Source organism: Myotis brandtii, unplaced genomic scaffold (assembly GCF_000412655.1).
Source record: "Myotis brandtii unplaced genomic scaffold, ASM41265v1 scaffold157, whole genome shotgun sequence".
Lineage (NCBI taxonomy): Eukaryota > Metazoa > Chordata > Mammalia > Chiroptera > Vespertilionidae > Myotis > Myotis brandtii.
Genome location: NW_005355708.1, coordinates 644320 through 657138, shown reverse-complemented (window position 1 = coordinate 657138; position 12819 = coordinate 644320). Strand labels below are relative to the sequence as shown.

Below are 12819 nucleotides of genomic sequence, written 5' to 3'. Positions count from 1 at the left end.
TCACCATCATCACCATCACCACCACCACCACCATCATAATCATCACCACCACCACCATCACCACCATCACTATCTCACAATAATGCTGCTGTAATAAGTACTTTTCATACATTTCCTCACTTCACACAGCAGTTCCCAGATTATTACATATCATGGACCAGTAACACTTAAAATATGGGGGATTGCCATAAGATTGTCAATTTTTATTTATCCAAGTAAGATTATTAAAACCAGTCAACCAAAAGGCAAACAGACAAAAAAACTGAACCATGAAACACTAAGAGAGAGAGAGAGAGAGAGAGAGAGAGAGAGAGAGAGTATATTAAAAAGTGCCAGGCAGGGAGAGAAAAATAAATAGAGATGGTTAGCATTTTATTTATAAAGGACGTTTTTGAGGTAAAAAAAGAGAAAAGAAATGTAATCTCAGCATGAAAGCCATTTGTGTAAGCTTTAAACAAATTTTATGCAAAGCCCACTACACTAGCTTCACTTTTCTCATTTTGTGCAGACAGGTGCAAACGGTCATGGGTCTGCATTTGAGAGCCTTTCACTCCATCTCCATGCTCATCCCCTGGAGCGGCTAACCCCCACGTCAGAGGGGAGGGAACTGAGGTTCAGAAACAGCCCGTCACTGACCCGTGGTCTTACAGGTAAGAGGAGGCAGGGCCAGGGTCCCACAAGCCTTTCGGGCTCCAAGCCCAGCAGCTAACCAGCTCAGCACTGACGTCGTACCCAGCGGGCCCCACCTTCTGTCCTGGGACTGCAGAAGCCCCCGCTCGCTCTGGCTCTGCAGCATTATCTAGAACATTCTGGCTGTCCAAGCCTCTTATCTCTGCCACCAGCTGCAGCTCTTATCTGTCTGTCCTCACTGTGTATAGCCTGATGCTGGGGAGATAGTGGGCGCCCCGCTCTGGCAAACTTCCCGTTCTCCTCAGACCCATCGTCCAGCCCATCACAGGCTCTCTCATCTCTCCCCCATCTCTCCCGCAGGGAAGGGGGACAGCTTTGGGGAAGCGGTTTGGGTCTTGAAGGCGATGGGGTGACCTGAGAGGGGAGATGGAGGGAGAGATTGGCTAGAAAAGCTCTCTATCTTCGGAAATGGAATCGGATATTATTAAATCACACAGGCGAGAGGAAAATGAACAGAAATGGCCCGCACACCGACAAAAAGGATGCTCAACTCCTGTCACGGCGAGACACAGCCCAATCAAAACCGCGATGACATATCAGACAGCCGGAGATCGTCGTGCCTGATCGTGCCCAGTGCTGGCAAGAGCGAGGGGAAGGGGAGGCGAACGAGCAGATGGGCCGCTGAAAGTGTAAACTGATCCAGCCTTTGGGACAAAACCTGTCAAAAGAAGCATATGCGAGTCTTTGACCCAGAGCTTGCACTCCCGGGAGCTGGCCTTTTAGATCCACGTGCAAAAATGTGGCAAAGCATGGGTACAAGGATGCTCCCTGCAGCATTGCTTGTAACAGCAGAAGTAAACAACCAACCACCCGGAACAACCTATCAATGACCATCAAAAATAGGTGGGATCAATGAATGAGGCCGCTGGGATGCCTGGCACTGGGACGCCTGGATGGAACGAGATGGGAGGGTCCCAGAGGCACAGAGCGCAGAAAGGAAACTGGAGAGGCGGATGTTTATGGAAACAGAAACACGAGGAAGTAATAAGCTAAACACCGCAGCTGAGCGTCAGGGGCAAGGGCCATGGTGTATTTATTATGGAACGAGATGGGAGGGTCCCAGAGGCACAGAGCGCGGAAAGGAAGCTGGAGAAGGCGGATGTTTATGGAAACAGAAACACAAGGAAGTAATAAGCTAAACAATACCGCAGCTGAGCGTCAGGGGCAAGGGCCATGGTGCATTTATCCTCAGCACCCTTGCTAAGCTGCTGTGTATTGCAACAGGCGACCAAACCCTAGTTTAATGTTTAGGGTCATGCAAATTGACCCAATAAAAGTCATTTGAGTATGTGGACAACACACACACACACACACACACACACACAACCAAAGTCAAAGAAGAGTGTAAACCGTATGAGACCATGTGGGTACACGGAAATAGCATGTATCTCTACACATTAATCACGCATATGCTCGGGCAAGTACATGCGATGTTTCGGAGACAGATCCTCCGGTACCTGTTATCTCCCTTTTGGGAGGGGTGTCGGGGTGGGGAGGGAGGGGAACTTCTACTTTTTGATTTTCCGTCTTTCTATGCCGCCGGAGTTTTGTTTATCGCACGCCATATACCGGTTTTATTTTAAAAATACAGTTAAAAAATGCACTTGGAGCATGTAATTTAAGTCTACATTATAAAAAAGACACCGGGGACTCGTTGGGTCTGGGTTTGTTTGCCGGTGTCAGTGATGTGTGCTGAATTGTAAACTTTAGTTAAAGTAGATTTCTGCAGACGGCTCTGCGGCCCCGTGCGTCCCCCAGAACTCCCAGGCCGCACCTGGAGCTCGACGAGGGCCAGCTGGCTGCAGGCCGGCCCTCCCCTGAGGCCGGGCCAGCTCTGGGCTTCCCCCCCGCCCCTGCCCTGTAGTTGGGGGCAGGTTCTCCATGGCCTGGCCTAGCAGATGCAGCCCTGCTCTGCTCCTCCCGCCTCCCTCTCCCTGGGCCGCCTCTGGGAGGCCTATTTCTGGCTTGCAGGCAGCATTATTTAAAGTAACAGTTCCACCACCGCCTTCCCCAGCAGGGAAACCCGCTTCGCTCCACCCAAATTGCAGCTCTCGTCCCCCTGCCTCCCAGGCGGGCGTCAGAGGCAGCTGGCCAGCATCTCCGTTTGCTGGGAGCATCCCTGACAATGACCATAACAGTGCTCATCATCCCAGCCTGGTTTCCTCCTCTCCCCACCTCCCGACACACACACTCAGCCTGCAGCTCTATCTGCCCCACCCACCTGTGGCTGCCAGCCCCGCAGGGACCTGGAAAAGCCCTGGGTCCAGGGGGATGGACGCCACGCCCTGTAGCAGGGCTCACCCATGGTCGGGCCACGAGGGAGCGTTGGAGAAAGTGCCGGGGTTTCTGACGCAGAGACATGTAGACTTTGATTTGATGTCTGCTCTTTCTTAGGAGTGTGGCCTGGGTGCATTATGGATCCTTGCAAGCCTCAGTTTTCCCATCTGAGAAATGGGGACAATGATGTGAGCATTGCAAGAGGATGTAAATGCCTGGCACACCGCAGGTGCTGCGCCAATACCCGTCAAATGGGGGAGCAAGTGTTTGAGTCACTGGTGGGGAGTGGAAGGAATGGGGGTGATGTGGGGAGGTTCAGAGAGAAAGACAAGGAAGGTGTGGCAGGATCCCCCCCGCCCCCCACGTGGGCCCATTCAGGGCTCTGTGGCAAGCATCAGGGGGGCACAGATTCCCTTGCCTGGCTAATTCTTTGGCTTCCCTATGGACATGGACCCCAAGTGTCCCCAGCCACCAACAAAGGATCTGCTATGGCCCCTCGGTTACCTAATGCTTCTTATTGAGAGAGAGGTCTTGCCTCAGCCCCTCAGCTGCCGGCGGAGCGTGTGATCTGCTTCCCCAGGGGCAGCAAGGAAATGGCAGGCCCCCTTCAGAGGCCACCCCTCTCAGCCTCTTGCCCCAGTGAAGCTCTCTCACCAGCCTGACCCCAGGCCCGGTCACCTCTGTTTGTGTCTCTGGTGGAGCGACCTGAGCCTGGCCCCTCTGGGATGACCAGCAGTGAAGGTGGGCAAGAGGCACCTCTTCCCGGCTGACCTGCTGCCTCGCTCTCCATCTCATGAGGACCAGTCAGCGGCGTGGCCCCGGGGGCTGGTGAGCCGCTGCACTCACCCACCTCTCGGATCGCTTATGTGTTGATTTATTACAGAAAAGATACGCACAGGAGTCAACGTTCAAAGAGTAAGTGAGAAGGTGCACAGTGAACGTGCCCCCCATCCCTGACCCCCTGCTGGCCCATCCCGGCTCCAACACCGCGAGGAAACCACGGAGATCAGCTTCTTGAGTCTCTTCTCAGAATTTCTTTATGCAAACGCATCACCTCCCCGCCCCCCACTTTTAAGCAGGAGACAGGCCTCATCTCAGGCTGTTCTGCTCCCCGCTTTGTGCGTGTGACGAGATGTCTTGGAACGGTTTCCAAAACGGCACTGAGAGCGTCCCCGGCTCTCTGGCGGCGGCAGCGGGAGCCAGGAGGCTCTCACGTGGAGGCAGCAGGTAGAGGAGGGAGCCTGGGCTTAGGCTCGGCCGGGCTGGGAGACGGACCCACACAGAGAATCTGCTCTCCTGGCCCATCACAGGGTGTCCTGATTCCGCCCCCGCCGCTCGGTCGACTCCGTTCCGAGATGGAGAGATGGGCTCGGGGTGCCGGGTACACGATGGCAGCACAGGGAAGAGGCAGGACGGATAATTGGGATTTTAGACATGAGACGGGCAGGGGAGAAATCGCTGCCTAACAGCGATTTCTTCTCCAGCTGGGGAAACACACAATGCCCTTTTGGGCTCGAGTCCTCGAGCGTCAACAGTTGATATTTAAAATGACTCTTAGCCGCATTAAGTAAGATATTTCAATTCCACGAAGCTGTCAGACGCTGATGCCGACACCGGAAACAACAGGCCCTCTCCTTGCAGTGTCCTCGTTAATAAAGCGGGTGCCCGGGGTGCGCGCGGATGCTCACACGGAGGGAGGGCATGTGTGTGCCAGTGCACACGGACACGCACACGCACACTTGCACTAACACACTCATGCACACTCACAGGCTCCCACCCACGTGTGCACTCAGCAGAGTCAGAGTGAGGAGATGTGAAGAGAGAAGCAGAGGCGGGAGGGGGCGGGGCCACGAGCTGAGGGACGCAGGAGGCCCCTGGACGGACGCGGGGCCAGGCCAGGAGATGGCTTCTCCCCTGGCGCCTCCAGAAGGGCCTCTACCGCCGACACCTGATTTCCAGACTCCTGGCCTCCAGAACTGTACGGGCAACACTCGCCTTGTTTGAAGTCACTAAGTTGGTGGTCACTTGGGACAGCAGCTGTGAGAAACTCATCCTGCCAGTTCCCTCCAGGTCGGGGAGGACGCCAGGGCCAGGAAAAGCCTCCGTGACGATGTGGGAGGGGCGAGTAGGATGAGGGATGAGGATGGATGCTGCCGTCGTCCGCAGCCCCTTCAGCAGCAGGCGGCCGAGGGCTGAGCTGGGCTGGATGCAGAATCGCCTGAAGGCAGCTGCGCAGCCAGGGCTCAGCCTGGGCCAGTACCACCCCCTGCTGACGGATGTTGGGTTCAGAAGCGGAGGAGATCCGCCCCTCCCTCCCGCTGCCCCGAGCCTCCCTGCTGCCCTGGGAGAACCCACGAGGCTCTGATTGATCCTGGGCCCGTGGTCAATGAGAGGGACATCGGTGTTAAGGAGCTGGGGGCCGATAACACCGACAACCCGGCTAGTTGGCTGGGGGAGGGCGTCTGTCTCCCCTGCGATCTCTGGACCAATTAACTGCTCTCTGGGAGCAAGGAAAAGAGCTTCATTAGGATTCCCATCCGCAGGGTGGCTCCCGGACTCTGGGGGAGCAGACAGACGGGGGAGGAGGGAGGCCTGGGAGGAAGCCCAGGGGCCAGAGATGCACTCAGCGTGGGCGGGAGGGTGTCCTGCTGGGCCCCTCCCTCTGACAACAATGACGCCAGCCTCGGGTTCAGAGCAAACACGTGGCACACAATACCCGGTTCATCCCCACATTTACCGCGGGGCGAAGCGACTCCTGCCCGTTTTATAGCGGGGGACCTGGGCTCAGAAAGGTTAAGCAAGTTGCCTGAGGTCACCCAGCAAAGTGAGATTTGATTTCAGGTCCATCTGACCCCAAGTGTGTCCCCCCTCCCCCCCTCCCCTCCATGCCCCCTGACCTGTCCTGGGTCCTCGGTCTGCTCAGCGGGCAGTGGGCAGGTTCCCTCTCACATCCCAGGGAGAGACGCCCCAGGGAGCTGCCCAGTCTTGCCCTGACCCAGGACCCCGCCCCCCCCCAAGACAACAGTCATGAGCTCTGGGAGCATTTAGAAAAGGGAAGAGGGGCACGGGACTGGCATGTTATTACGAGGAGCAGAAAGGAAGGAAGAGGCGAGAAGGCAACCTCTGTCCAGGGTGCAAGGTGTTAAAACTTGAAGCCAGTTCTGTTTGGATTTTTTAAAAAAGTGACTGAGAAAGAAGAAATCCTGAGGGGAGTGTGGTTATTTAAAAAAAAGAAAGAAAGAAAGAAAAAGAAAGAACTAAAAGGCAAGGAAACGATGTTCTGGTTCCCCCGTGGCTCCCTGCTTCCTCCCGCTGTGAGGAGCTCCGGAGGCTCCCTCGTCCGTCTCCAGACACCTCCCTGCAATGCCGCAGGGCCCTCTGCACGCCCAGGCGGATGGGGGAGAGCAAATTAGAACAAGCCCCTCAGGAGGCTGCGTGGGGATCGGCCTCAAGGAGCCCAGTTGCTTGTGCTTTGTAGTCTAATCTTGGTGGTGGGGGGATGCAGCCTCATGGATTGCTTTCTCCACCCCCGCCCCCCGCCATGTCTGCCAGGTGTGCCCAGGTGTGCCTGGGAGGCTGGGGGAGGCTTCCTTTAAAGGCCTCTCAGCCCCCTGACCAGAGAGCAGCCTCCAAGGCAGCTCGGAGGTGAATCGGGGTGCCAGGCATGAAGAGTAGATATCAGAGAACCATTTCTGAGGCGGGAAGTCACTAAATGCGCCACCTGCCAGGGGAGAAGCTGGCCTCGCGGTTGGCACCAGTTCCCACAGGGCCTGTGGCGGGGGGACGGGGGGCAGCAGAGTTTGTCCTGTTTCTTTTTATTTCTTTTTTTAAAAAATTGATTTCAGAGAGGAAGGGAGAGGGAGAGAGATAGAAGCTTCAATGATGAGAGAGCATCATTGATAGCTGCCTCCTGCGCGACCCACGCTGGGGATCAAGCCCGCAACCCAGGCATGTGCCCTGACCGGAATCGAACTATAACCTCTTGGTTCATAGGTCGACGCTCAACCACTGAGCCACACCGGCCAGGCTGGGCTGTAGGATAACCGGACAACAGGATCGCGTGGAGGGTATGAAGCAGGGGTGTAAAACAGGCGTTGGCCAACGACAGCCCAAACCACGTTCCCATCTACGTCCCAGCCGCTGTTGAACGGCAAGATAGACTACAAATAGTTTTTAGATTTTTAAACTGTTGAACAAAATGGAAAGAAGAGTAATGTTTCATGACAGGTGGGAATCGTATGCAATTCAAATCTCCGCATCCATAAATAAAGTCTTATTGGAACCCGGCCAGCTCGCTCGCCGACGCTGACGTACGGACTTGGCCGCTCTAGAACCGCTGGCTGAAATGTTTCTAAAGGCCGTGCGGTGCGCGAAGCCCGATCGTCACTACCTGCCAGCCCTCGGTGTAAAATCAGCAGATGCCCATCGTTACAGAGCCGGCTCTGATGACAGGGTGGAGAGGGAAGTGGAGTCGGTCAAGGACAGGGGGGCGCAGGCCAGGCTGGTCTTCGCCAGGAACCAGGAGAGAGAGGATGGGGCAGAGCAAGTCAAGTGCCGCCGCGTCTGAGACTGAGCCTGACCTGGCTCCCACAGAGCGGTCCTCAGGGAGAACCCTGCTCCGGCCTCAGACTGACTTCAATCCCAGCTGCCCACTCACTCCGCACGTGGCCTGAGAAAGGGCTGGGCCTCGCTGAGCCTCGGGCACTCCATCTGTGTAATGGGCACAGTAAGGGCAGAGCCTTGCAGAAAATACAAGTTCAGGCGGTTCTGTGCTCACGCTTTGGTTCCAATGCACTGAATATATTTGGAGGGCAACGTGAGCCCAACTTCAGTTTTGCGTTGGCTTGTGCGTGATTTTGTCTGCAAGAAACAGGAGGCAAACGTGGAGAGCCACACTCAGCTGGACGGAGCCGCAGCTCCACACAACGTCCCCTCCCCTAAGTACCCTCCGCGTCCTGAGTGTGCTAGGAGCTCACCTGTGTCCGCCTGGCCCGGCATCTGTCCTTCCGATTTCCGACTTCCCTCCTTCCACCATCACGACTCACAAGCTGCCACCCTCTGTGCCCACTTCCTCAAGCAAATCCCAGGCCTTCCCCAAGGCAAAGCGCCCTACTTCCCGTGTATTTCTGCATTCCCGGACCACTGGCGATGTGCAGAACCGCGCGACCATCTTTAGTAAGTGTCTCTGATGAAGTTTTTGACTGTGGCTCGCTCACCCCATTTCCCCCATTAGCCTCGTGGTTTTTATGACCCGATTTTGCACGGTGGGGTGATTTTTACAAACGCTTATACCGCATATTATAGCAGAAAGGACTATGAAGTGCTTAGTGCGGTGTCTGACACCCGGTTCGCCCTCGAGAAAGGCGACCTCATGTGATTACTGTTATTACTGATCATTCGGTTCAGACTGGACGGCCCACAACACGTCAGGCGGTGTGTTCGGCTCTGGGCGTCAGCAGCGCTAATAATGCCAACAGTAACAGCAAACCCGTGGGCCCCGTGGTACCGTGGTACCGTGTACCATCAGGTGGAAATGTCACTGCCGCCACCATGCCCCGCTGAGAAACGCACCGTCCCCAGTTCCACTCCCGCCCACTCGCTTCCTGCTGCTCCCCCACACAACACGCGGCGGAGAAGAGTTCAAACCGGGCCCCTCGGCATCTCCGCGTCGCAGGGAACAGAAGGGAACGAAGACTTGCTCATCTGGGAACAGGGACGACTTTGTCACGGCCCCTTTAAGGACCACAAAGGATAATGGCTAATTCATCCTAAGGAGGGGGCGTGTGGATATGAATAGGAAGCATCTACTGGGGGGAGGGGGTGCACCAGGTGGCAGTGTGGGTGGCGGTGTGAACCCCGCCACGCTCTGTCCAGCCGGCCCGAGCGTTCTGCCCGGCTGAGTCCTGCTCTCTGGTCTCCATGGGGCTCTTCATCTCCCCAGGCCAGATGTGGGGGGATTACTGAATGTTCATAAGGCAGAGGATGCAGGCGTCTCCCTGGGGCTCCCCCAGCTTGCCGGGGCAGGTCAGGCCCAGGGAAGCTGGGAAGAGGCCTCCCTGGCCGTCTCGCAGCACCTGCTGTTGGCAGCTGGGGCAGAGTGGGGGTGCGTGGTCAGACGCCATGCCCTTCCCTGGGCAGACCTGACTCAAGGTCAGAGCTGATGCTCTTTCTTGCTCCCTGAGGCAAGGCTTCCGGTGTCACTGCATCCCTCCTGTCCGAGTCCCAGGCCCCGCTGCCCAGATCCCGGCTCTGGGCTGTATCTCCCTTTGGGAGAGCCTTGGCCATCCTTCCACCAGGGCCAGAGACACCCACCAACAACGACTGATGTCCAGCGCTGTGCTGGGGGCTTGAGGGCAAATGTGACATGACCCCATTCCCCCCTCGAGAAACATACGAACTGTATAGCAAAACCGTAGCAATTCCAGCCCGGCCGGCAGGGCTCAGTGGGTGGGCATCGACCTATGAACCAGGAGGTCATGGTTAGATTCCCGGTCAGGGCACATGCCGGGTTGTGGGCTTGATCCCCAGTGTGGGGCGTGCAGGAGGCAGCTGATCCATGATTCTCTCTCATCATTGATGTTTCTATCTCTCTCTCCCTCTCCCTTCCTCTCTGATATATTAAACACACACACACACACACACACACACACACACACACTAGCAATTTCACGAGCCGTAAAACTGTCCCCCCTCACCCTGAAATCTATGTCCATTTCCATATGCGTATCTAGGGCCAAGGAGGAGTGGCTAACTTTAATTTGACCCAAAAGGATATGAAGGCAAAAAGAACAAAACATCTCTTACACAGATTTCACTGAAAAGACTGTAACACCCAAAGAGTAAAAGGGATGGCGAGTTTTACACAGAGTGAACCCAGCTTTATGAAAACCCGTCACGCTGCCCTGGCTTTTGTCACGTCACAGCAGAGCTGGCAGAACTGCCCCCTGGAGCGCCCCCCACTACCGGGTGCCAGGGCCTGCCTGAGGTCCCCACGCGGGCACAGAACATCCCTGCTGGGTTCATTCCGGTCTTCCTTTCCCAGTGTCTGCACCTCTCTCAGTGGCTGACACTTGCCTCACACACAGCGGGGCTCAGCAGGCCTGGGCAGGCGGACCGCTTGCAGAGCTGGTAAGCACCCCACTAAGCACAGTGCCAAGGGTCCCCGAGTCACATCACCCTGCTGCCCTCTGCCTAAGTAGCTCTGAGCTAAGGGCAGGGGCGGTGTGGGGGTAGGGGTGGGTGCAGGTGGAGAAGGTGGGTTCATGACTGTCTGTATTTTACTTGCTGTGTGACCTTGAGCAAGTTGCCTACGCTCTCTGTGCCTCCATTTCCTCATCTATAAAATAGGGCTAATAATAATAGTAATAATAGTAATAATAATAATAATAATAATAATATATCGGCCAGGCACTGACTTAAGCACTTTACAAGTGATAATGCAGTTATTCCTCATTAACTACTCTGTGAGGTCAGAATCAATTTTATCCGAATTTGGCAGGTGAAAAATATGAGGATGCTAAGGCACAGAGAGGTCCAGTAACTTGCCCAAGATCACACAGCCAGCAGGTGGCAGAGCTACCTCCAGATTTGGTGCTGTTGACCACCACACTGTAGTCCCTCCCTGCAGGCACATTGGACGATGGAATGAGATTATCCCTGTAAAGGGCTTGGGCCCAGGCCGGGCATGAGGAGCGAGGTCAGCACGCCCTGAGAGCCAGCTGCCACTGGGTGACTGGTGTTATTGTTGCTCACTTTGTCATCTGTCCTGGGAGGACGGACCGCTGCCCTCAGCCCCTTTATCATACCCTGATGCCAGGCCCAGTGCCCACTCAGGTAGGACAGGCCTTGGCCAGCAGGCCAGCCCCGGAACAGAGCCCGAGCTGTGGCTGCCATGGCATCCGGGGTCCGGAGCTGTGACACACACACACACACACACACACACACACACACACACTAGCAATTTCACGAGCCGTAAAACTGTCCCCCCTCACCCTGAAATCTATGTCCATTTCCATATGCGTATCTAGGGCCAAGGAGGAATGGCTAACTTTAATTTGACCCAAAAGGATATGAAGGCAAAAAGAACAAAACATCTCTTACACAGATTTCACTGAAAAGACTGTAACACCCAAAGAGTAAAAGGGATGGCGAGTTTTACACAGAGTGAACCCAGCTTTATGAAAACCCGTCACGCTGCCCTGGCTTTTGTCACGTCACAGCAGAGCTGGCAGAACTGCCCCCTGGAGCGCCCCCCACTACCGGGTGCCAGGGCCTGCCTGAGGTCCCCACGCGGGCACAGAACATCCCTGCTGGGTTCATTCCGGTCTTCCTTTCCCAGTGTCTGCACCTCTCTCAGTGGCTGACACTTGCCTCACACACAGCGGGGCTCAGCAGGCCTGGGCAGGCGGACCGCTTGCAGAGCTGGTAAGCACCCCACTAAGCACAGTGCCAAGGGTCCCCGAGTCACATCACCCTGCTGCCCTCTGCCTAAGTAGCTCTGAGCTAAGGGCAGGGGCGGTGTGGGGGTAGGGGTGGGTGCAGGTGGAGAAGGTGGGTTCATGACTGTCTGTATTTTACTTGCTGTGTGACCTTGAGCAAGTTGCCTACGCTCTCTGTGCCTCCATTTCCTCATCTATAAAATAGGGCTAATAATAATAGTAATAATAGTAATAATAATAATAATAATAATAATATATCGGCCAGGCACTGACTTAAGCACTTTACAAGTGATAATGCAGTTATTCCTCATTAACTACTCTGTGAGGTCAGAATCAATTTTATCCGAATTTGGCAGGTGAAAAATATGAGGATGCTAAGGCACAGAGAGGTCCAGTAACTTGCCCAAGATCACACAGCCAGCAGGTGGCAGAGCTACCTCCAGATTTGGTGCTGTTGACCACCACACTGTAGTCCCTCCCTGCAGGCACATTGGACGATGGAATGAGATTATCCCTGTAAAGGGCTTGGGCCCAGGCCGGGCATGAGGAGCGAGGTCAGCACGCCCTGAGAGCCAGCTGCCACTGGGTGACTGGTGTTATTGTTGCTCACTTTGTCATCTGTCCTGGGAGGACGGACCGCTGCCCTCAGCCCCTTTATCATACCCTGATGCCAGGCCCAGTGCCCACTCAGGTAGGACAGGCCTTGGCCAGCAGGCCAGCCCCGGAACAGAGCCCGAGCTGTGGCTGCCATGGCATCCGGGGTCCGGAGCTGTGACAGCGGCCGCCCTGAGTGCCAGGGCCTGGAACCAACTCCCTGCTCTGCTTTCTGCACATCTGCTGGCCCCGGGCAGCTGGCCCCAGACACGACTCCACCTGCCCGACCTTCCTGGCCTTCGTCCAGCGAGACTCAGCTCCAGCCTCTGCCCATTCTCTTCGGGTTTCAAAGTCACCCTCGGAGTTGACTTCGGAGGAGGCCCTTGCTGGGGGACCCACAACAGAACTGTGTTAACGAGGCCCCGGGGACCCACCGGCGAGCCGCCATCTGGCAAAGGTGATCTGGGCGGCTGTCAGGCCGGGATGCGAGGAGCGTGCCCCTAATATTTTATAGCGACTCCAATCAGAATGCGGAGTCTACTGCCCCCTAAATCTGGGCTGGCCTCGGGACGTGCTTCCACTGATAGAAGAGGGTGGAACATTACGGAACCTAGGCCCCAGGAGCCTTGCAGCTTCTGCCTTCACCCTCTCAGATCCCTGCCCCGAGAACATCATCCACAGACGACAAGCAGGAGGGGAGAGGCCCGCCATCCTGGTTGTCCCAGCCCAGCCCAGCCCAGCCTCAACCCCAGCCCAGCCCCAGCCCAGCCCAGCCCCAGCCCAGCCTCAGCCCAGCCTCAGACCCAGCCCAGCCCCAGCC

General features: G+C 56.0%; 1 protein-coding gene across 1 annotated transcript in view; it reads right to left on the bottom strand.

Moving 5' to 3' along the window:
- Positions 1-8002, bottom strand: part of LOC102262033 (protein sidekick-2) — a 71261-nt gene extending 63259 nt beyond the window's left edge. Inside the window, exon 1 of the mRNA XM_014536203.1 lies at positions 7944-8002. Within this exon, the coding sequence (XP_014391689.1) occupies positions 7944-8002 (59 nt within the window). The remainder of the gene's footprint in view (positions 1-7943) is intronic.
- Positions 8003-12819: the final 4817 nt, after the last annotated feature.